The 23708-nt window shown below is 31.6% G+C and overlaps 1 protein-coding gene across 1 annotated transcript in view; it reads right to left on the reverse strand.

Annotated features, from left to right (window-relative positions):
- Positions 1–4131: 4131 nt before the first annotated feature.
- LOC139527638 (uncharacterized) overlaps positions 4132–23708 on the reverse strand; it is a 39688-nt gene continuing 20111 nt past the window's right edge. Inside the window, exons 5-7 of the mRNA XM_071323176.1 lie at positions 8820–9009; positions 8086–8176; positions 4132–4509 (exon numbers count right to left, since the gene is read on the reverse strand). Coding sequence (XP_071179277.1) covers positions 4439–4509; positions 8086–8176; positions 8820–9009 — 352 coding nt within the window. The 3' untranslated portion in view covers positions 4132–4438. The remainder of the gene's footprint in view (positions 4510–8085; positions 8177–8819; positions 9010–23708) is intronic.

A 23708-nucleotide genomic window follows, 5' to 3' on the forward strand; every position in this document is an offset into this window, starting at 1 on the left:
TACTGAGTCGCTTATTTCTGTGAACAAATATTGTTTATATTTATTTCAAAAGAATAATTCGTGACTGCTTTCAAAATATTGACTGAGTCACTACTAATAAATAGTACCTTGAAAGAGCGTGTGTCTTTATTCAGTATATATAGGGAATGAAAGAAAGTCTGAGACTTAAGCGTTTGCTTTATATTTTTATCGAGTGTACTGTGTACCTCGGGAGTCAACTCACGACTGAAGAAACACAATAATGTGTCCTCTATTTATACTAAGTAGCAACGCACCTGCTAATGACGTCACAATTGTCATTTACGACATTGAGACGGTTTACGGCAAGTAAACAATGGTGGACGACGTTACGTTTGTGCTTTTGGCCAACATGAATATTGAATGCTATGATTAAACTATAAGATCTTTGCCTCGGAGCAATGGACCAAATGAAAATGCCTCATTCAAACATCGTTATTTACAACCATCCAGTAGATATTAAATAGGAAGAATTACTCAAAATGTAAGTAAAACGACGACTCAAGCCTTAAAATGCAATGTAATAATGACGTTTTCCTTAATAAATACAACAATTTAACTTTAATGACCAATGTTAATCACATGTGTTTTAGAAAATGATTTAGTAATCATGTTTTATACCAAAAACGTATGTATTTATAAACCAAATAAGGTTATTTGACTAAAACAACGGTTGTCAGAAAAACAGCTGATTAACGTCAATCAACGCTGTGTACGTAACTAATACTTGTTCAGGTTATCCCCTTTACATAATTAAAATATCAGCATTTTTAAACAATAATAAATACACTTTCTAACTATATATTAACTTTTGTTCTTAATAATCTAAATATTCTGAAACCAGAACAATATATTATGTATAATTAAAAATGAAAGTAGCATGACGTCATTTGCTATTTTTAAATCACATCTGGAATAATAACAATACATAATCAACATGAAAAATTTATACATAATATCATAAACTCTGTACAGTACAAACGTGATTACATAGAAGGGAACAGTGAAACTTAAAACTCGTTACAATATAACCTCTACTTTTTTTAACTGTTAACATAATATTCTTCTTAACTGACATATTTAATAACAGCCAACAAAATCAATGAATTGTTTAACCTTACATTAGAAATATATCTATTATGATAATTTGGGATAATTTTTTTATATTGAATATAATTTATATTGTCCCTCTTTTATATCAAAAAGGGATAAAATTAGTGGTGAATATAAAGTTACCTCTGCTTTGTGCAAACTCATTAATAAGATCACACCTGGTCAGAGGTATTTAAAAAATTCTAAATAACATTTATTCAAAATGGCAACATCCTAATTAATTTAATAACAAGGCCTTTCAAATAAACCAGAGTAATACAGGAGAATAAGAAAATAGGGCTTTATTTTTACCTCTAAAACACACATGTACTGAGGTAATTAAACCATATTAAAGTGTTTGGTGTATGCCATGTCTTTAATTTGACAAAAACTGCTAAAATTTAATTGAAATAAATTTTTACTGTTACTTTGAAACACATTTCCTCTTTTAAAAAGGTTATCAAGGATTGCTATTGAAATTCTATTAGCATGGTTATATTAAATTCTCGGTTTAACAAAACAAAACAAAGGTCTCATTTTTTAAAATAAAATTTATTAAGTTGCTTTATTTAATATTATATATTAATAAAAAATATTTACTGCATTATTAACTAAACTCAACTGACACCATAAATCTATACTAGGCTTAAGTTAATGGGGATAATAGTCCAGCTACCATAAAATACTTCTGAAACATTAAAAAATCCGAGTAACATTGAAATATAAGTCACAATTCACTTTTCAGATGATTTGATCAGCTTGTTTTATTTTCATTTTAAAGTTGATATATATAACTATGTAAGGGTTGATGAATATTAAAGTTATATTATGATTGACAATTGTGAAATTTGAATTTCAATACTATATTTAATACATTTTTAATTCCAAGTTGTTCAAATTTCATTTTTTAAAGACATTTCCCTAATTGACCAATTTCAGCTGATAGATACAAATAACAGGTCTAGGTTGGTTAAGACTTGGTCGAGTATTGTTCAGACTAGGTCGCGTATGGTTCAGACTAGATCGAGTATTGTTCAGACTAGGTCGAGCATGATTCAGACTCGTATAAAATGGTTAATTACTGGTCGAGTACAAGTGAGATCACCCCTAGTTTTTGGAGGGGTTCGTGTTGTTTATTCTTTAGTTTTCTATGTTGTGTCATGTGTACTATTGTTTTTCTGTTTTTCTGTTTGTCTTTTTCATTTTTAGCCATGGCGTTGTCAGTTTGTTTTAGATTTATGAGTTTGACTGTCCCTTTGGTATCTTTCGTCCCTCTTTTCACACTGTTAAGTATGGTTCAGACTACAGTCGAGTATTATCAAGTAAATTTCAGACCAATTCAGACTGGTCGAGTAAAAATCAGTACAGTCGAGTAAAGATATAGGCCATTTCAGACTTTTACTGGTTAGCAGTGAGATCCCCGTTAAAATGCGTAATAGGGCTAAACTTTGTAGGGAAAATGACAGATATTTTAAGATTATTTTGTTATTTATTGGTACTGTATTCCCGTCATGTAATGTTATCATTTCAGCGGTATAATCAACATTGCTAAAAAGCGCGAGTTTCGGCTAGCCACAAAAACAGGTTTAACCTACCATTTTTTCTTAAAATGTCCTATACCAAGTCAGGAATATGGCCGTTGTTATCTAATATTCGTTTCTATGTATGTTGCAGTGTCGTTTGTTTTTTAGTTTGAACATATTTAATTATAGTGGATTGGGAAACAAGTTTTGCAACTCATATTAATCCCTTTCCACTTTTCGGTTGCGAGTGCTGCCATGTAGCGGCATTAGCCTGCTCTTTTTCGAAATCTACAAGGGTGTCTTTAACGTGCAAGAGATATGGCTCTCTCTTAAACGGGTCAGCCATTTATCGTCCCCTTCCGACGGACTATCATCGTTTCCTCAAGACCATACTCGCAAATGGTGTCAAGGGAGCGCCGAAAATTCAGTCCCTGAAACTTTCATCCCAGACGGGAATCGAACCAGGAACCTTTGTGTTAGTAGTCCGATGCACTAACCACTACACCACGGCGGCTCTGTTTGTTTTTTGTTGCACTTCAGTGTTCTATTGTTTTGTTGTTTTACTCTTATAATTAGTGTGTTTCCGTCGGTTTTTGTTTGTCACCCGATTTTTTTTTCTCTCAATCGATTTATGACTTTTGAACATCGATATACTGCTGTTGCCTTAATTTACATATTCCTGAATATATTCAATACACAATGTCATTGCTTTCTTGACCAAATTTGGTCAAACCTAGCACTGAGGAGAACTTGATTACATGAACGATTAAGTGGGAATTTTGTTGACTAATTTATTATATGGAATGTCGTTTGTATTGTTATATGTATATTGTCATACTGTTTGTCCACTTATTTGTGATTTTAATATTTTGTTTGGTAATTTCCTAATGTTTTCTAGAGGGAAGGAATTATCACAATGACTGCTTACGGGTCTGTATGCAAAGGATACATTTCATTATTTAAAGTCATAAGAAACGAGTGACCGGTGAAAAATAAAGTTCTTCCAATTCTTGAACCAATGCATAAAACATCATAAACTTAGTCTTCTGTGCACGTATTTATCATTTTTTTCGTGTAAATTTTGTATAATCGTTAATTTATTTTTCAATCGGTCAGTGTTGTTGTGAAAATATGGCAGGTAATTAAAGTTTAACGATTGTCACCTGTTTGTCAACAATCGAAAAAAAACCAGCAAAAAAGCATGGAAATTGAGCAAGTGTTTAACATGTAAATTCAGATAATAGTTTATTTTACGGACATCCATGCGTATTGTGATCACCGGATTTTTACGAGATTGGTCACACTGAGGTTACTTTGCATACGGAAAATATGTCGGGGGAAGTGCTTCCTTTGTATAGAAGGAATCAATTCAAATAAAGTAAACTTCTTCTAAAAATGAATAAATTAAAGAATTTTCTTCAGAAAAAAAGTATATGTTCATAAGTTTTACAATGAAAACTATCCATTGAGTTATAAAAAAACGTATGCATTATTTTTTTTTTTATTTGAGGTTTCTTATGGCTTTTGATAAATGTAAGTCGATCTAAAATTTCATTCAGTAGTCGATGACTTTTTTTCCAAGCACTTACAATTGGACCAATTGACATAAAATAAAAATCATATTGACAAACATGAAAACATGATGAAGTGAGAATATACAGGTATACAAATACAGTTTAGTAATTAATATATAAGGACAGACATATCATATGTGTGCTATGATTTAACAAATGACATTGAAAAAGTATATATTATTTCTATATCTTTAACTGTCACCGAAGTGTTCTGTTCAAGAGGAAATAAATCTAACATATCTTCAAGTACTTTGGGGGCAGTATATGCATATATTTGTCATCTTCATATCGGACTAAATATCCTGGAATAAAAGAAAGAAATGTATGTATTTGAACAAAACCTCTTCATAGCGATATTCAAAAACACCAGTATTTTGTTCGGAATCGGAGCATAGCTCAAATACACTATTTGTTTTTGACTTCCATCAATTCAAAATGACCGATGCCTCGTGTAAAGAGAGTGCCATGCTCTTTGCACGTTAAGAACCCTTGCAACAACTCTTTGAGGGGTCCGTATGTGGCCTGTTGAAAGGCAAAATGTCTGTCCCTATCCAATATACCCTCATTTTCCAGTGGCAGTCCAAATATCCCAGACAATCATCCCAAATGGCCTTTATTATGACAAGACCTACCTATTGTATTTATTGTTAACTTGTTCTCGTCCTGAACCTGTATGAAATATTTGCCACTGGACGTTAAGCAACCAACAATCAATCAATCAATTCAAAATGAAAGAATTGGGAAAAACGTTTGTGTAGCATTCCACTATTGGATTCCGGAACATTCCATGCTATAAGTAGAATGTTTGTCTTCGTTAGAAATATAAAACGGTTCTTTTTTATAAGTCATCCCTACAAAGTTTAGACATAGGGATGAATCTCTTTCTTATTTTAGTTATCATGTGTATAAATTTTATTGCATGACATCCATACAAGCTTTTATTTGCCCAACATATCCTAAAAAAGCCAAATTCACTAAATTGAGAATTGTAAAAAAAAAATACGAAAAGATATTTTTAAAAACATGCTTTGAGAATATGAAAAGAAAAGATAGGGTTACTTTAAGTTTTGTCGGTTTAAATACAAAAAAGCCAACTTCCATGTAGATTCCTTCAGAAAATGCCATATTTCAGAGTTAACTTCCCTTACCATGCCAATTCAAAAACATTAATAATCAAGCAAAACTAATATATACTTGTAACATTTTTAAAATCTTATAAATTTGTTCTTTTCCAGAAAAAATATTAGCTGCATGTATTCCTCTGCGTTTTGCATTTGCGCCGATCTGCATTTCATTTGCACCGATTTTTTTACAGGTAAATTACAGGTTAATTACAGGTGGATAGACATAAGAATATGTGGTATGAGTGCAAATGAGACAACTCTCATCCAAGATTTTTTTCAAGATTTTATTCATAGTCATGTTATTTTTCATTTAACATTATAGAACTCTTCCGTTAGCCAGTTGTACGATATATTCACATACTTTAAAATCAAAACGTAAAATCCTTAGATAAAAACACTCTGGTTTATACTTAAATGACGAATTGAAAATCTATTTACAGCATTCAAATCCATAAAAACGGAATGCATTAAAACCATCAATCTGTTGTTGCTGGGTATTTATAGGCGACACATCTAATATATTCCTTTCTTGTGATTTCGACTCTTATATATTTGTCTGGCTTACGTAATTATGTGTATAGCCGTCGATGGTTAAAGTATTGACTCGTCGGCTCGTTGCAATGTGCAATATGTCCATCGTGTTACAGCAAAGTTCAGAGCAATATGAATCAAAATTAACTAAAACCTATGTTTATAACCAGAGTTTACCAATATACCTTAACTGTATGTACACGTATTAGCTTACCTGTAAATCCAATAAGGGGCAAATATAAAATCGGCGCAAATGGAAAAATGAAATTGGAGCAAATGAAAGCATGAAAATTCAAAAAATCGGCGCAAATGTCATACGCCCGTATTCCTGTGTCAAATTTTACATCTTTCTGATTGAAAATGAGGACCATACGTTCTCTGTTTTTTTACAATCCAAGATGGCGAAAGACACCCATACCACACCACCTTCAGGTGAAAGAATAATGAGACATTTTTTTTTTATAAATATCATTAGTTGAAATGTTCTTTGGTGCATTTAATTAAGTTCGAAATAGTTGGACATGTGCATCAGTAATTCATAGACCAAATTTATTTTACTGTTTTCTGTATTGGCCAGTTCATTAGTATTGTTGTAGTTTAATTAAAGTTTTAATACATCCTAGGCTTTCTCGTTTCCAGGTTGATCGTTCCTACTGAAGTTAATCCAGAAATGCGCCTTCGGACATATAAAATTGATAGAACGTTCTTGTTAATTAACTAAAGTTAATGTATTTGTACTTCAATAAAGCTTAATGTTCCTTCATGTTGAGATAACCTGAGATAGTTAATAGACTGTTTATCCGTTTGCTACGTATTCCTTTAAAAACAAGAATGTGTCCATAGTACACGGATGCCCCACTCGCACTATCATTTTCTATGTTAAGTGGACCGTGAAATTGGGTCAAAATTATAATTTGGAATTACAATTAGAAAGATCATATCATAGGGAACATGTGTACTAAGTTTCAAGTTGATGTAACTTTAACTTCATCAAAAACTACCTTGACCAAAAACTTTAACCTGAACTTCGCACTATCATTTTCTATGTTCAGTGGACCATGAAATTGGGGTCAAAACTATAATTTGGCATTAAAATTAGAAAGATCATATCATGCGGAACATGTGTACTAAGTTTCAAGTTGATTGGACTTCAACTTCTTCAAAAACTACCTTGACCAAAAACTTTAACCTGAACTGCGCACTATCATTTTCTATGTTCAGTGGACCATGAAATTGGGGTCAAAACTATAATTTGGCATTAAAATTAGAAAGATCAGATCATGGGGAACATGTGTACTAAGTTTCAAGTTGATTGGACTTCAACTTCTTCAAAAACTACCTTGACCAAAAACTTAAAAGTGAACTTCGCACTATCATTTTCTATGTTCAGTGAACCATGAAATTGGGGTCAAAACTATAATTTGGCATTAAAATTAGAAAGATCATATCATGGGAAACATGTGTACTAAGTTTCAAATTGATTGGACTTCAACTTCTTCAAAAACTACCTTGACCAAAAACTTTAACCTGAACTTCGCACTATCATTTTCTATGTTCAGTGAACCATGAAATTGGGGTCAAAACCATAATTTGGCATTACAATTAAAAAGATCATATCATGGGAAACATGTGTACTAAGTTTCAAATTGATTGGACTTCAACTTCTTCAAAAACTACCTTGACCAAAAACTTTAACCTGAAGCGAACGGACGGACGCACGGACGAACGGAGGCACAGACCAGAAAACATAATGCCCCTCTACTATCGTAGGTGGGGCATAAAAAAGATCTTGTGCGCGCGTTAACTGCTATCAAGTGTTATTAATATTGTATTGTTAATGTGTAAAGATTTAAGAATATTTCAGTTTCACTGACAAACACTTTAAATACAGTATGAACTATTGACGAACCAAAAATAACTCATTTAAGAGGTAGCACAAATAATTGTTTGTCATGCGGCTGGCCGTTGTGGGGCTGTCGTACGCATCAGACAGAGACATTTGGACCAATTTGTTTATCCCGTGGAGGTACAATGTAATAATTTTTTGAATTATTAAGCATCCTTGTAATGTTTTTTAAATGCCTGTTTCAAATCAATATTGCAGTTGTTTTTTACTTCTTCCGTTGGGTAAAAGCGTTTGATGTTGTCAGCTTTATGGACTCCCCTAATGAAATTTGCTTTGGAGTTCGATATTTTCGTTGTACTGTTTTCCCATCGTCTCACCAAATGGTTTTTTGCCAATAACCTTTGCTGGATACCATTTCTTGTCATCTCTAAAGTAGGCAAGTATTTTTGTGCCAACTTTGATAATTTCCTTATGAAAAAATAAAACATAAAAATTGTGTTAACGAATATATTTATCAAAATATGAGGAGATAAAGTTAATTGTTTGCAATTTTCTCCAATATTAAATTCGAATTTTAGTCATTACTTTATATTAAGAATATTTTTGCCTGGGCGACACCAAAAAATAAAGAGAACAGTAGTATACCGCTGTTCGAAACTCATAAATCGATAGAAAAAAACAAATCCGGGTTAACAACTAAAACTGAGGAACGCATTAAATATAAGAGGACAGATGCAGCATGTGGTATTTATGCCTTCCTTCCCTTTTAAGAACAAGTTATCTCTGTGATTGTAAGTATCCCTTTAGTTTGCGGTGGTTAAGCAATATTTTATGTTTTTTAACCTTTCTATTTGTCCATATGAAAGGGGAGTTTTGCAGAAAAAAATTGTATGAATTTCTAAAAACATTATACCGAGTAAATATTATTTGGTACAGCGTTCTATTTCTTATGATCAGAAGTATATGCATGTCAATATGTTAGAAATACATTAGAAATGAATACTTACAAATACAACAGAATGGAAAATATTCTGATTTTTTGTTAAACGTATAGATTAATATAAAAACTAGCGTACAACAACGTTCACAAGTTTTACTTCCTTCTACTTACTTCTTTATGTTCAAGACGTCGGAACGACTTTTCTTTTTCATCCTCAATTTGTACATGGTCCATTATCTTGAATACTTTTGCGGTTACATGTTCGACAATAGGATCTCTAGGAATATAACTTCCTTTATACATTTTTATGTTAATTGCGTCTAATGTAGTAGATGCTCCTCTTTCTGTTTGTGGCGGGTCCCTATGTTAAAAACGCAAAATGATTTGTAACTAGATTTCGCAATAATTTTACATTTAAATATTTTGTAAGCCCTATAATGCTTTGGTATTTTATATGATATAATAGATTATTGTGCTAATTTATTCATAAAATAATATTTCTTTCGTGTGTTTCACATTCGTGTTTTTTTTTTTAAAGCGAATGTTGAAGCTATCAAAAACAGTTGAAAGAGTGGTGTATAACAAAACAGTTATAAACTTGATAAAGCAGGTGTTCACTTATAATGGAAATCTAGTGACAAAATATTATCTTCTCTATAGATACAGAAATGTTTGTCTCATGTTAGCAAAGACGTTATTTATCATAAATTCACAAAAACTTTCTGGTAAAAAGTAACAAGAACATAAATTAAAATAAATACAAATTTCCGATATAATGTTATCATTTTCCTTTTTAGTAAGAGTACAGCTTTGTGCAATATTGGTTTAAATGTTGGTTTAAAATAGACTTGATAAAGTTAACAACTTTTGTGATGATTGGCAACTTACCTTAAATATCAAAATGACAAAAAACTATTGTTATCCAACAACACACTAAGGTAATTCTCCCTGTTATAAAACTTAAAGATAACATAATACAGAAGGATACCGAATATAAATTTTTAGGTTGTTATTAAAGTGTAATGGTAACCTCAAACATAGTCCCAAAGAGCTGGCAAAGAAGGCCAGTAAAGCTTTATTTTTAACTTAGAGAAAAGACAGCCTCTCTGGAATCTTTACCTATTTCGGTGTCAAAAAATCTCTTTGATAAGTTGGTCAAGTTCATTTTGCCTTACAACTCTGAAATATCCTTTATAAATTATTTCCTTGTGTACCATAGGACAAAGCTTAGAGTCGTCCAAAGAAATTGTGACATTGAGCATCTCAACTTTTTTGATGAATCACCTTTTGAAAAAATCCATCTATCATTTTGTAAATACCTTCTTGGAACCAAGAAAACCTCATGAAGTATAGGTGCTAGATTGGAACTAGGTAGACTTCCAGTTGAAAATTGTATTACAACCCAATCTATTTTATGCCTTGCTAGACTAAATATTGATAATTTAAACCCATTATTGAAAGAGCCATTTGAACTTATAAAATCCCTTGATTTAAATGATGTATATTCTTTGTACACATATGTTTAAAATTTCTAACCAGTTAATAACCTCCAAGACAAAGTGGAAATAATTTTAAGAATATTACAGATGTAAGTCATTTAAAATAAGAAATTAGAAATAAGATAAATGACTTTTATAAAGATTTATATAAAAGTCAAATAGAAAAAAATGAAGAAAGTAACAAACTTTATCTGTATAAAAACTTAACATCTTCACTTGAAGCAAATTTTTACTTATTGTTTAATAATGATTTTTCTATTAGAAATATTTTTACTTAACTTCGTATAAGTGACCATGGTCTTGAAATAGAAAATAGTCGTTATATCAATATTCCCCGAGAACAAAGACTGTGTAAAACATGCAAAGTCATCGAAGATGAATTTCATTTTATTCTCCATTGCAAGGTAAACGAAAATATCAGACAATATACAATTAGATGAGGAATATTTTATTCATTTACCTGATAATAAAAAAATATTTTATATATTGAACCCCACTTCCTTTAGTAGACAGGTTAGAATTATTGGCTTCTTTATTCAAATCAAATCAAATATTTTATCGTCGTATAAACTTTACAGTTTGTGACCAACATATATTAACACAAAAAACATATATACATACATATCAAACATACACAATAAAAACAGCATCAAAATTTATAACAAGCAAGCTGTTAAGAGTCCCTTGCCCTCAGTTCTAATGACTTTTTCAAGAAGGATCCTAACTTATTTGTTTGTAAAGGCGATGATGGATTCAGTAAATAATGATTTTTTTCTCCTTCATTTAAATTATTAAAGTTATCATGTTCACTACATAAAGGCAACAGTAGTATACCGATGTTCAAACTCATAAATCCATGGACAAAAAACAAAATCGGGGTAACAAACTAAAACTGAGGGGAACGCATTAAATATAAGAGGAGAACAACGACACAACACTGCAATGTAACATACACAGAAACGGACCAAGCAATAGACAAAATCCCACGAGAATAACAAATATAACATCATAACCAAATACATGAATTTGGGATAGACAAGTACCGTGACACGTCTTATCGCAATCTACACTCAAAAACAAGAGAAAACAAACGACGCAACGCTAAAATGTAACACATACAGAAACGAACTATAATATAACAATGGCCATATTCCTGACTTGGTACAGGACATTTTTAAAGAAAAAAATGGCGGGTTGAACCTGGTTTTGTGGCATGCCAAACCTCCCCTTTTAAAGTCAATTAAGATGACAACTCAACACTACAGGACTACAATATAAATAAATTGGAGAATATAATTAATTGACAAAGAAACACACGAACCACAGCCAACAAAAGGTTACAAGTTGAAAATTCTAATACGCCAGAAGTGCATTTTATCCACACAAGATCTACTAGTGATGCCCAGATACAAAAGTTTGAAAGCCGAAACAAGCACAAAGTCGAACAGCATCGAAGACTAAAAGATCAAAAAAGTTGTGCCAAAAACGGCCAGGGTTTTCTGTTAGTTACCAGAACATCCTTATCATTTAGAATAATTAATACTTTTGCAAACAGTAAATTTATAAAATTAATAAACAAAAGCTGTACATGATAGAACTGAAATATTAACTAATTACAGGAAACAACTGAAATACATTACATAACCAGACATTTGCAACACAATATGTAGACACATCCGAATATGTTTAAACCTCAACGCCAAGTGACGTCATATTTGAAATTGTAAAAAATGACAAAAAAAATGATGACGTCATTTGAATTTGTAAAACAGATCATCAAAAAATGAAAAATAAAAAAAATGACGTCATTTGAATGAATAAGATAGAACTAGGACTGACCCAAGATTACATTTAAACTAAATACTGATATTGCACTTAATAACAATGCACATTTCAATATTTATTAATAGCAAACTAAGGCAGCAATTGACTATATTATAAAGCTATGTACGGTTTGTTTTGAATCTCACTTGAAACGTAAAATATCGCACTGATTGCGTTGAACAAAATGAAATCTTATAAATGAATGAGCTGATTAATATTATTTACCATAACACATAAATTTAATAGAAAAGAAGTCAACACATTTGACAAAATCCGATGAGAATTACAAATATAACATTAAACATTTAAACTAAATACATGAATTTGGGATAGACAAGTACCGTAACACGTCTTATAGTAATGCGAATTCACACTCAGCAAAACAGTCACAATCGGGAATAAGTCACGTTTGGTAATTAAAAGATTAGACGACATAATGACAAACAACAATCTACCATGTGGTAAAAATGTCCTTAGCTAGTATGGTCAAAGATACATCGTATGGATCCACCAATTCGTGATGGTGTCCATAAAATTTACGGAGTGTCAATTTTAATCTGTCCTCCTTATAACTTTGATTGAGCAGTTTCTGCGTAAGGAGCACACTCCTGTATATAAAGTCCGTATAGTGTGAACAAGCACGAGAATAACGTATCAATTGTGATATGTAAACACCATACGAAGGGGCAGAGGGTATGTAACTGCTAAGAAATGGGAAATTGATAATTGGGAAGTTGAAATCGTCCCGTTTATCATAGATTTTTGTGTGAAGTCGTCCATCTACGTCAATATTAAGGAAAAGATCAAGGTATGAAGCAGTCCTTCTAGTATCAGTAGTATCCTTAATTTCAAGTTCACTGGGATATATGAGATGTTGGTATTGGCTGAAATATGGGTTATTCAATGATAGAACATCATCAATATATCGGAAAGTAAAATTAAAGAATTTCGCAAGGTGCTTTTTCTTTTTGTCTTTTAGAAGGTTCTGAATGAATTCTGCTTCATACGAGTACAAAAACAAATCAGCCAGCAGGGGTGCACAATTAGTACCCATTGGAATACCGAATGTCTGTTGAAATATAAATCCTCCAAACTCAACAAATATATTGTCGATCAAAAAGTCCAGCATTTTGATAATATCATCTTCAGTATATTTTTTGGAAGATTCAGTGTGATTCTTCACAAAATATGCATTATTGTAACCCAAAAACAAGAAATTTGTATCTACGATTCCCATTTTTATAGAAAAAGCTCTGTTTTATGAGATGGTGAAGTCGATCTTTCAACTGAGCATGGGGAATAGTAGTATATAGCGTAGAAAAATCAAAAGTTTTTATGTTGCTGCAAAATTGCAAAGATTGTGATCGAAGGTTAAGCAGTAGATCTTTCGAATTTTTGAGAATCCACATCTGGTTAACACCACTGGTAGAATATATCGCATCACAATATTTTTGAAGCCCATCTTTAACTGTAGAAAGAATAGTAGTCAGTACTTTAGAAAGATGCTTAGTCGAACATTTTGAAGACCCAGCTATGTATCGTTCTTTATATGGGGTTTTGTGTAATTTAGGTAACCAGTATAATGAAGGCAAGTTTTCTTCGTTTTCTTTGATGTTGATACCAAAAGAAAGAAGGACAGATTTATGATTTTGTAAAATTTCGTCCTTGGTAAATGATGTTAAAGAATATGTAGGATTACCAGTAGTTTTATCAATTCCAAGCATATGTGTTGAAAAAAGTCATTTCTTAAAGTTTTATTATACTCACAATAGAGTAAAAATGTTTCTCATCCTCTAGTATTTTACATTTATGGCAAAGTCGTTCCTCTCTTGGGATTTTAAAATATCTCCCCTTTTCAATCAAGAGGGAGTGATCACTTACTCTAAATTTAGTGATTAATCTCCTTATCTGAAAATTAGATGTATTTAGATAAGATTCTAGTTTGTAATCTTTTTAAAGTTTTTTATAAAGATAAAATTTACTTTTATCATCAATGTTTTGAAATGTAGTTTGAATTAAATCTTCATATCTATTTTTCTTTTTTAACTTTATATCGTTTTTTTTTCTTATTTACATCTTTTATGTCCTTACAAGTAGAAAGAATATTAAGGTCAACATTGGTCTCTTCAACAATATTGTTTGCATATGTATACCATGAGTGAGTTCCTGTCAAATCTAGAGACTGTGCTAGAGAAAAAGCTTCCTTTGTCAATGGATTACTATTATTATTATATAGTTTGGCTAAATATAAAAGGGTATGTGTTTTAATAAAACATTCTATAGGCAATCTCCCTAATTCAACTCTTGTTCCTAAATTGGATGCATTTTTTCTTATTCCTAGAGTAGATTGACAAAATTTAAGATGCGTATTTTCAGTAGGGGTTTTGTCTATAAAATCAAGTTGATTAATTTTCCTAAAGATAAGGCTCTGTTTTTGGCTCGATGAAAAGAAATATATGTATCCAAATATGTTACTTCTGAATGATTGGCCATAATTGGTTTTACTAAAGAATCAAAAAGATAATTTCTACTTTTATAGGTAGATTATTCAATGATTTAGTGTAGGATTTTATTGGAAAAAATATTTTTTTTGCCTTTATTGTCAGCTCTAAAGTACTTTGTGATAATTTCCAATTACATTTTATCAAAATTCCCAAAAATAAATATTCTATTACACTCTCTATGGCTCTATTCTCATAGTAAATATGTGATGTTTCACTATTATGTTTTGACTGACTAAAAATCAGGGATTTAGTTTTGTTTGTATTCAAAAAGAGTTGCCATTTAACATTATTTAAACTGTTTTGAAGACCCTCTTTTGATTGTGACAGGATTAAAATATCATCCGCAAAACGAAGGCACCCAACCTTACTATTTATAAGCTTAAGAGGACTTAAATCATTTCCCTAAAAAAAAATTACAATATCATTTATAAAGACATTACATAAAGTGGGACTTTGTGTGTCTTCTTGTTTAACCCCTCTAGCAATATTAAATTATTCTGATACATAATCTTTATATTTTAAAGATGATTTAGTATTTAAGTATTGTTGTTTTATAACTATGTAAAAAGACCTGCCAACTCCCATTTTACATAATTTATAAAGTAAAGCAGTTCTCCATACTGAATCAAAAGCCTTTTTCAGATCTATGAAGCAGGCATAAATCTTTTTTTTCTCTTTATGTAAATATCTATTAATGAAGGACTTTTATTAAGAGGTCATTAGAACTGAGGACAGAGGTCTTATTGTAACATGGATATTGAATATTGTAATATTATAAATTTATCGCTTATGGTTTTGTGTCTAATGGATTAACTTTCGTATATTATTTTGTTTTTTATTTTGTTGTTTATTGTTTGTTTAAATTTGTATTGCCACAAACATTGTAAATGTTTAATGACAAATAATAAATCATATTATTAAAGTAAAAGTATAAAACTGCTGTGGAATGTTAAACAATTTTGGAAAATCACCAACTTTGAAAAACAATTACCTTATATTATACACAGGTAAATGAAAATAATGTTGTTGTTAAGTATACTTCTGTCTATATATAATCCCAAATAAAGTTAAGGAATACCAAGAAAATTCTAGTATGTAAATAAAAGTAATTAAACTTGGTATATGTGGGGTGAATATCAACAATAAAAATATATAACTTGTGCTCGATAAAACTTCGTTTCTTCATGCACAGGTGCCGGATCGTATTTAAGGAGAAAAGGAAATAATTTTGATGTTCATAATACGAAGAAGTAACAGTTTATAGTTATTTCAAACAATCAAAGCTGGTACATAGACCAGATACATGTTGTCATTAAATAACAAAAAAGCATTACGAAGATTATTAACAGATCAAATTAACAAGAAAGTACGATTTGAGAGTACTCGCAGTTACTGACAGCTAGTTGAAAGCCAAAACTATAAATAATGATAATAGCTATCAAACGTACCAGGATTATGATTTAATACGCCAGACGCGCATTTCGTCTACATAAGAATCATCAGTGACGCTCAGATCAAAATAGTTGTAAAGTCAAAAAAGTAAAAAGTTGAAGAGTATTGAGGACCCAAAATTCCAAAAAGTTGTGCCAAATACGGCTAAGGTAATCTATTCCCGGGATAAGAAAATCCTTAGTTTTTCGAACAATTCAAAGTTTTGTAACAGGAAATTTGACCACATAATTGATATTCATGTCAACACCGAAGTGCTGACTACTGGGCTGGTGATATATAGGATAAATATGGTAACAATAAAGTTACGCTTTTTTATTTTGGCGTTGAATCTTCTGTTGTTGACCTGGGGTGATGTTCTCGAAGCTATCTTAGGATCTTATGACAAGTCTTTGTCCTAAGTCGTGTTCTCGAAGCTCTATTTACGTAAGATATATCACAGTCTTCGTCCTAACTTTAGGACACCTAATTAGGTGTCTTAAGATCATCATATCTTCATCCTAACTTTGTGCATGATTTTTTCTCATTTTTTTATGTGAAGATGAAGGTGAAAAGAGACGGACGATCGGTTATTAACTCGTATAAAGAAATTGTGCATGATTTTAAACATTGAACTTCGTGTTTTTACGATACGATGACACTACGAATTCAATATTCATATTTCAAAACAAATTGTTTTACAGTTTATATCAAAATTCTATTTAGAAATAATTTTTAATTACATTTGAAATCATACATTTCATTAAATACTTGTTATTACAAAATTTTGTAATCAATTTTATTAATTGGTTTCGTGTCTAATAAATGTTTAACTTTAACTATTTAGGATTTCGCACATATGATATGTTTAGGACGTCCTAACATAAGATGCGACTGAGATAGCTTCGAGACGCAACTGAAGAATGTCCTAAGTCGATCCTAAGTCGATCCTAAACTCGGTCTTATCTATGACTTACGACGAATCTTAGGAAACTATCTTTTGTCGATTTTCTCATTATTTTTTTTAATCTGAAGAACAGCTATGGCATTGTCAGTTTATTTTCGATCTATGAGTTTAAATGTCCCTGTGGTATATTTCGTTCCTCTTTCGTCATATGTCTTATAACAAAAGAGGGGCGATTTTTATATTTTTCTTATCAGAAAAGTCTCGTGGATTGAAAAAAATATTTGATATGAATAGTTTTCTCTAACTAAAAACTAGATTTAAAAGGAACCCCCTATAACTACATCCAAATATAATTAAAAATGATTATGCGTTTATATTCACATTCAATGTCTAATGCTGCCACTTAACATGTCGTCAACTTTCGACATAAAAAAAGTGTTTTTCATGATACTTGTATATTCATGGAAGCACTGTACTGCAAGTTATTTTCTCCCGTGATATTGAAAAACACATGATCGATGTGTTATCTAAACAAACAAAAAAAACCAATGATCCCTATCTTAGGTCGCGATCGTTTACTAAGCGTCTTTTGAAAAAAATATCACTCGCCTAGAATTGTCAACATACACTTTACCTGAGTTATTTAATCACATAACAAAACAAATATCTAAATCATAATCTTCAGCATCGAGTAAACTTATACTGTTCTTCGGACCTCAAACGGGCTACGTGCATCCGATGCGCTTTTCTGGACTAAACTCTATCATGAACACTCAAACTTAACATGTAAATGCCAGCTTAGGATGTGTAAATAAATAGAATGTTCGGAACAATATCGACAAAACGTTCATCAAAGTAATAGCCAAATTATCTAAGATCAACAGTTTTGCCTGAGAGTGTTTAAACATAAGTTTCTGAATAACTATTAATTAAACAACGGGGAATTAAAAACAATAATGTTATAAACCATGTCGGTTTAAATTAACTGACTTCGCTGATGACACCATGGCGGAGAAGTTTCGACCCAGTGCTAGTAAATGGAAATAATTCTTAGTCAATTACGTGCGTCCGAAGCCCTTTTAATGCTTACCTTAACCAGGACACTCAAAGTCAAACATTTGAATGCTAGCGTTGTATACAGACGTAGAAAAGTGTGGAGCTATATAACCGAAAGGTCGAATAATGAAGAAATTGAATGATGTATGTCATCTATGTAAAATGGCACCATGTAAAATCGGTTTTCCTATGACAGTGAAATTACGGCATTTCAATGCAAGCAATGTAGAAGCTTATTGATCATAATTACCTGTGTGATCTGCACGACTCTTAGATCAGGTGCAAAAATTATCATATGCAATCAAGGAATATGTAAAGCTCTTTGCACCTATGTCAGTGCGCCTTAATGATTTGATTATTTTATGTTTTAGGTCTCAATGATTTGATTATTATATTTTTAAGTACGTGTACTATAAAAATACTCTTGATTCAAATCCTGAGCATGTACCAAGCATTTCACCAAACTGTACTTCTTTGATAAAAATACATTAGATTATACTATTCTTCAAACCGCAGGAATTAGATAGATATAACAAGATATGGTATTAGTGCCAATGAGACAACTCTCCATCCCAGTCACAATTTTGTAAAAAGTAAACTACTATTGGTCAAAGCACGGCGGCTTATATTGAGCCTTAGCTCACACCGAGCAGCAAGCTATAAAGGGACCCCAAAAGTAACTAGAGTAACACAATTTAAACATGAAAACCAACGGTCTAATCTAAAAAAAAAAAATAGAAAAAGGCTTGTTTTTTGTCCCTTTATTATCCTAATTCCTACATGTTTGGAGCAACTACCTCAAGCTCAATCCCAGCCTTCCCTTTGTGATATGGAACTTTGTTGTACAATGCCATACACTTACACAGTTATTGTCCGTAAACTACAAAAATGCTGGTTTTCGACCCCTTTTTAATCCCTCGGTCCTACACTGTTTGTACCATAACCCCTAAATCAATCCCAACCACTCTTTTGTGGTATTGAACCTTCTTGTAAAAGATATAGGGCCAATTTCCCCTGAAACTTTTTCACAGAAGAGCCAATTTCAAAAAGTGTTGACAGAATAAAATTTACTATAAAAACAAAAAATAAAAAGGCTTTTTGATCAATATCTCGATTTTCATATATCATGATATGTGTTATTAATAGTTAATTTAACCCTTCAAAAAGGATGAAGTCAAATATGCGGAATTTAGTGTGTTTTTATGTGGGAAAAGTAAGGAATCCCCCCAGAAGGACATTTCAAAGCAAAATAAAGTTATGTTTTTTGTTATTGTTGTAAGAAATAAAGGCAACAGTAGTATACCGCTGTTCAAAACTCATAAATCCATGAACAAAAAACAAAATCGGGGTAACAAACTAAAACCGAGGGAAACGCATTAAATATAAGAGGAGAACAACGACATAACACTAAAATGTAACACACATAGACAAAATCCCACGAGAATAACAAATTTAACATATATATATAACATCAAAACCAAATACATGAATTTGGGATAGACAAGTACCGTGACACGTCTTATCGCAATGTCAATTTACACTCAACAATAAGAGAAAACAAACGACACAACGTTATAATGTAATACACACAGAAACGAACTACAATATAAATAAAAAATACTACTTTTCCCCTCAAAAATGAAATTGGTTTAGTGCGTCCTTAATACATAAAAATCAACTTTTTAATGAAAAAAGTGTAACATCGCTAAATTGTACCTATATAGCTTCTCATTAAGAAAATTATGGTAAAGCATCGCTGTTGCTCCATCAGTAGAGCATAAAATTTTATCAAGACAAAAAAAGGGCGTAGAACTACAAAGGAAAGATTGTTTTTAAAATAGGGTTCAAATCTCGCTTAGATTTTTTGCATTTTTTGTGTTAAAAAATTAAATTTTAATGTTTCTATCATATTTTTCGGATGTTTGCTCAATTCATAGAGTCATTATGGGTCATTTTGACTATATATCATTTTATTAAAGAAAAAAATAATGTATCGATTATTGTGTTCATTACGATGACTATCCATACTCTTGACTTACTTTCTATTCATGTGTTTACATTTATTACATATATGCAAGGAACAATTGCCATCAAACTGAAGTAGGTGCCTGCACATAACCAATAACACGAAAATTGAGTATATAGCAATGAAGCCCAAATGTTGCGTGTGTAATATACACATAAATAAATAAGGCCATTGTACAAAAGTTTAAAAACAACACAAACAATTTTTCGAAACCTTTTTTGAACATGGAATTATATTTAACAAATGCAGTCAACAGAAATTTTGTCGCCAATTCACCAACTGTGTAGATACTATAGTACTTAAATGTTTACCACCGTCCCTACACCGGTACATAAGTCATCCGAAAATAAAACAATACCACACAACAAATCAATTACATTACAAATCATGATTGTAGGTAAAACTGCAAGAAGCTGTTGCATCTGTATCACAACGAAGGGCCCATTTGTTAAAATGCCAGAAAAAGGCCATAGTACATGTGTTTGTAACACAAGGTGTCCTATGATCAAATGATGTAAGATGTCGTCCGGTTAAAATATATATTATCGTATCTTGTCTTATCTTATAGACGATAAAACCTTAAAGACCAGTATAAATACAGATATACATCTATTCAGAATGAGAAAAACAGCATCCCATTTGAAATTGTTCGAAATTATTTGGCTTCTTGACAAGTAACGTGATATGGTACCTTATGCGCATAAATGGTGTTAACAATTAAACAAAATCAATATAAAAAATCAATAGTCTTGACCTTGTTTTTGTAGGAATACCAGTTCAAGGTATGAAAATAGATGATGTGACGTATTTTCATGTACTATCATTCGCACTTTCGGGCTATTTAAAACATGATTTACCTATCTTATCGAATGAAAAGAACTCAGGGGAAAATGGTCCTAGCTATTTTATAGACATCCATTCACCCTAACTAAAGTTCTTGTCCGGAAACCAGACGTGTCCTCGGACGACATAGCATTATACGAGCCCATTGAGATCGTACAAAAAAGATACCACCTGCTTTTAGTCATTGTCACAATGAAGTACATTTATTCTCCTTGAATGAAAAGTACAGATAATAAAATTCTTAGGCTTAGATCATCATCCCGGTCTGTAGATAATAAGGACTCTTGTGAGGAATAAAGAATGCCTGGATTAGCATATCGTACAGGTACACACAGCCTATCCAAACTATCACGACTATTCTGACTGTCCATACTCCGTCCTTCATCGGACATTCCACTGGAGTATCAGTTAATTCAACTGGAATTTCCTTGGATTTCAGTGAACCATTGGAATTCCACTGCTAAATCCAATAAAACAAAAAAATCCAGATTGATGATTCCACTGGAATATCATCGGAAAATTTTACCACTGTATTTAATTTCACATCATAACAATATATTCCAGTGGAAAGTAAAATCACAAAATTACTGAACTCAGAGAAAAATCAAATGGGAAAGTCCATAATCACATGGCAATAAAACAAAAAACACATAATCAGAATAGTCGTGATAGTTTGGCTCACAAGAGTCCTTATTATCTACAGACCGGGATGATGATCTAAGCCTAAGAATTTTATATTCTGTACTTTTCATTCAAGGAGAATAACATTATAACGTTGTGTCGTTTGTTTTCACTTGTTTTTGAGTGTAAATTCACATTGCGGTAAGACGTGCCGCGGTACTTGTCTATCCCAAATTCATGTATTTGGTTTTGATGTTATATATATATGTTATATTTGTTATTCTCGTGGGATTTTGTCTATGTGTGTTACATTTTAGTGTTATGTCGTTGTTCTCCTCTTATATTTAATGCGTTTCCCTCGGTTTTAGTTTGTTATCCCGATTTTGTTTTTAGTCCATGGATTTATGAGTTTTGAACAGCGGTATACTACTGTTGCCTTTATTTACCCATATTTTGACTCTTTTATTTATTAAGTCTGTTTAGTTCACGCATCAATGTTAATATAACATAATTTGATGAGACTGTCGTACAAAGTGAGAGGTTTAGCGCTAGAACCCAGATTTAATCTACCATTTTCTACATTTGAAAATGCCTGTACCAAGTCAGGAACATGACAGTTGTTGTCCATTCGTTTTGTATGTGTTTTGTCATTTGATTTTGCCATGTGATTATGGAATTTCCCATTTGATTTTTCTCTGAGTTCAGTAATTTTGTGATTTTACTTTCCACTGGAATATATTGTTATGATGTGAAATTAAAAAAAAAATATTTCAGTGGTTAAAATAAAATTCCTATTCTTTTATTAACCATAATATTGACACCAACACAAATAAGACAAAGTGCTGCACTCCACTCTGAAATATCTACATTATAACAAAGTCAATGTATGACTTTCTTTGAGACATTATTGTGTCTGGGAGACACAATGGATGCCTCCGCAGATACAAAGTGGTATTTTAAAATAAAATATTTTAAAATTTAACTGCTTATACACCAAAATTGTCAACTATTTCCGGCAAATATTTATAAAAATCAAAGCCCTGACCACATGCACACCTTCAATTTATGTTCAAACAACCAGCCAAGTGAAAACATACTAGCAATCAAACTTTAGGAAGAGTTATCAGAAAACGTTCCTCTTATGCAAGTAAATCCTCCAAAAAATGACAAAGTTCAACTATCTCCCAAAAGAGCAAATACCAATAAGTATCAAAATAGTTATCAAAAGTACCAGGATTATAATTTTATACGCCAGACGCGCGTTTCGTCTACATAAGACTCATCAGTGACGCTCATATCAAAATAGTTAAAAACCAAACAAATACAAAGTTGAAGAGCACCCTGACCACATGCACCCATTCAAGATATGTTCAAACAGACAGCGAATGGAAAAATTTCGAGCCTTCAAACTGTAGGAGACGTTATGCGGAATAGCTATATACCTTTAATGTGACGGACGGACGGAAGGGCGGACGGAAAGACGGACGATCGGACGGGCGGACAGGGGTTAAACAATATGCCTCCTAAAGTTTAGTTGAGGGGGTATGAAAACGAGAAACGAAAAACACTTATGAACCACATCTACAAACGACAACCACTGTACAACAGAATCCTGACACAGGACAGGTGTAAATAAATGCAGCGGGTTTAAACATTTTAACAGGCACCAACTCTCACCCTTACCTGAAATAGTAGTTTAGCATCACAACATAAAAAAAACAACTATAAAATATCAATTGCAAGAGCTCAATCCAATCAAAAGACAAGTAACAAAAACAAGTATAAAAGATAACTATAACCCTGGAAAAATGGCATCAAATAAAGAAACGTATTCAGATAAATATAAAAACTATGTTGTAAGGGGTACACACTTGATAAATTTCTTGTTAATAGTACATGATAAGTGAAGTTTGTAGGCAAACTAAATACTTATCAAAGGTGGTATATATTAAAAATAGTGAGACGAAATATCTAAAAAAATAATTAAACATTGAAAAAAAAAGTTTTACAAATTGTTTCAACAGGTGAAATTAACATGAATATATGATACGCTGCTATTGAAAGCTTATATAAAGCCAAAAATAATTGATGATAAAAAAAAAATTGTGAAGGTTCCGTGGAACCCTATGTCTCGCCTACTTTTGCTATTAGTCACAGGCTCTACAAAAATGAGGAAAAAATAATAAAAATGTTCCTCTAGATACTATCTTTTGATTGTAAGAAGTTTCTGTCCAAGTTTGGTAAACATCCAGGATAGTTTATGAATCTAATAAATGTTTTAAAAACTTTTACTGCAGACTATATGTAATGTTAACTGAAAGAAAAAGTAAGTCCATTTATCAGTAAAATATA

This window comes from Mytilus edulis, chromosome 6 (genome assembly GCF_963676685.1).
Source record: "Mytilus edulis chromosome 6, xbMytEdul2.2, whole genome shotgun sequence".
In the NCBI taxonomy this organism is placed as follows: domain Eukaryota; kingdom Metazoa; phylum Mollusca; class Bivalvia; order Mytilida; family Mytilidae; genus Mytilus; species Mytilus edulis.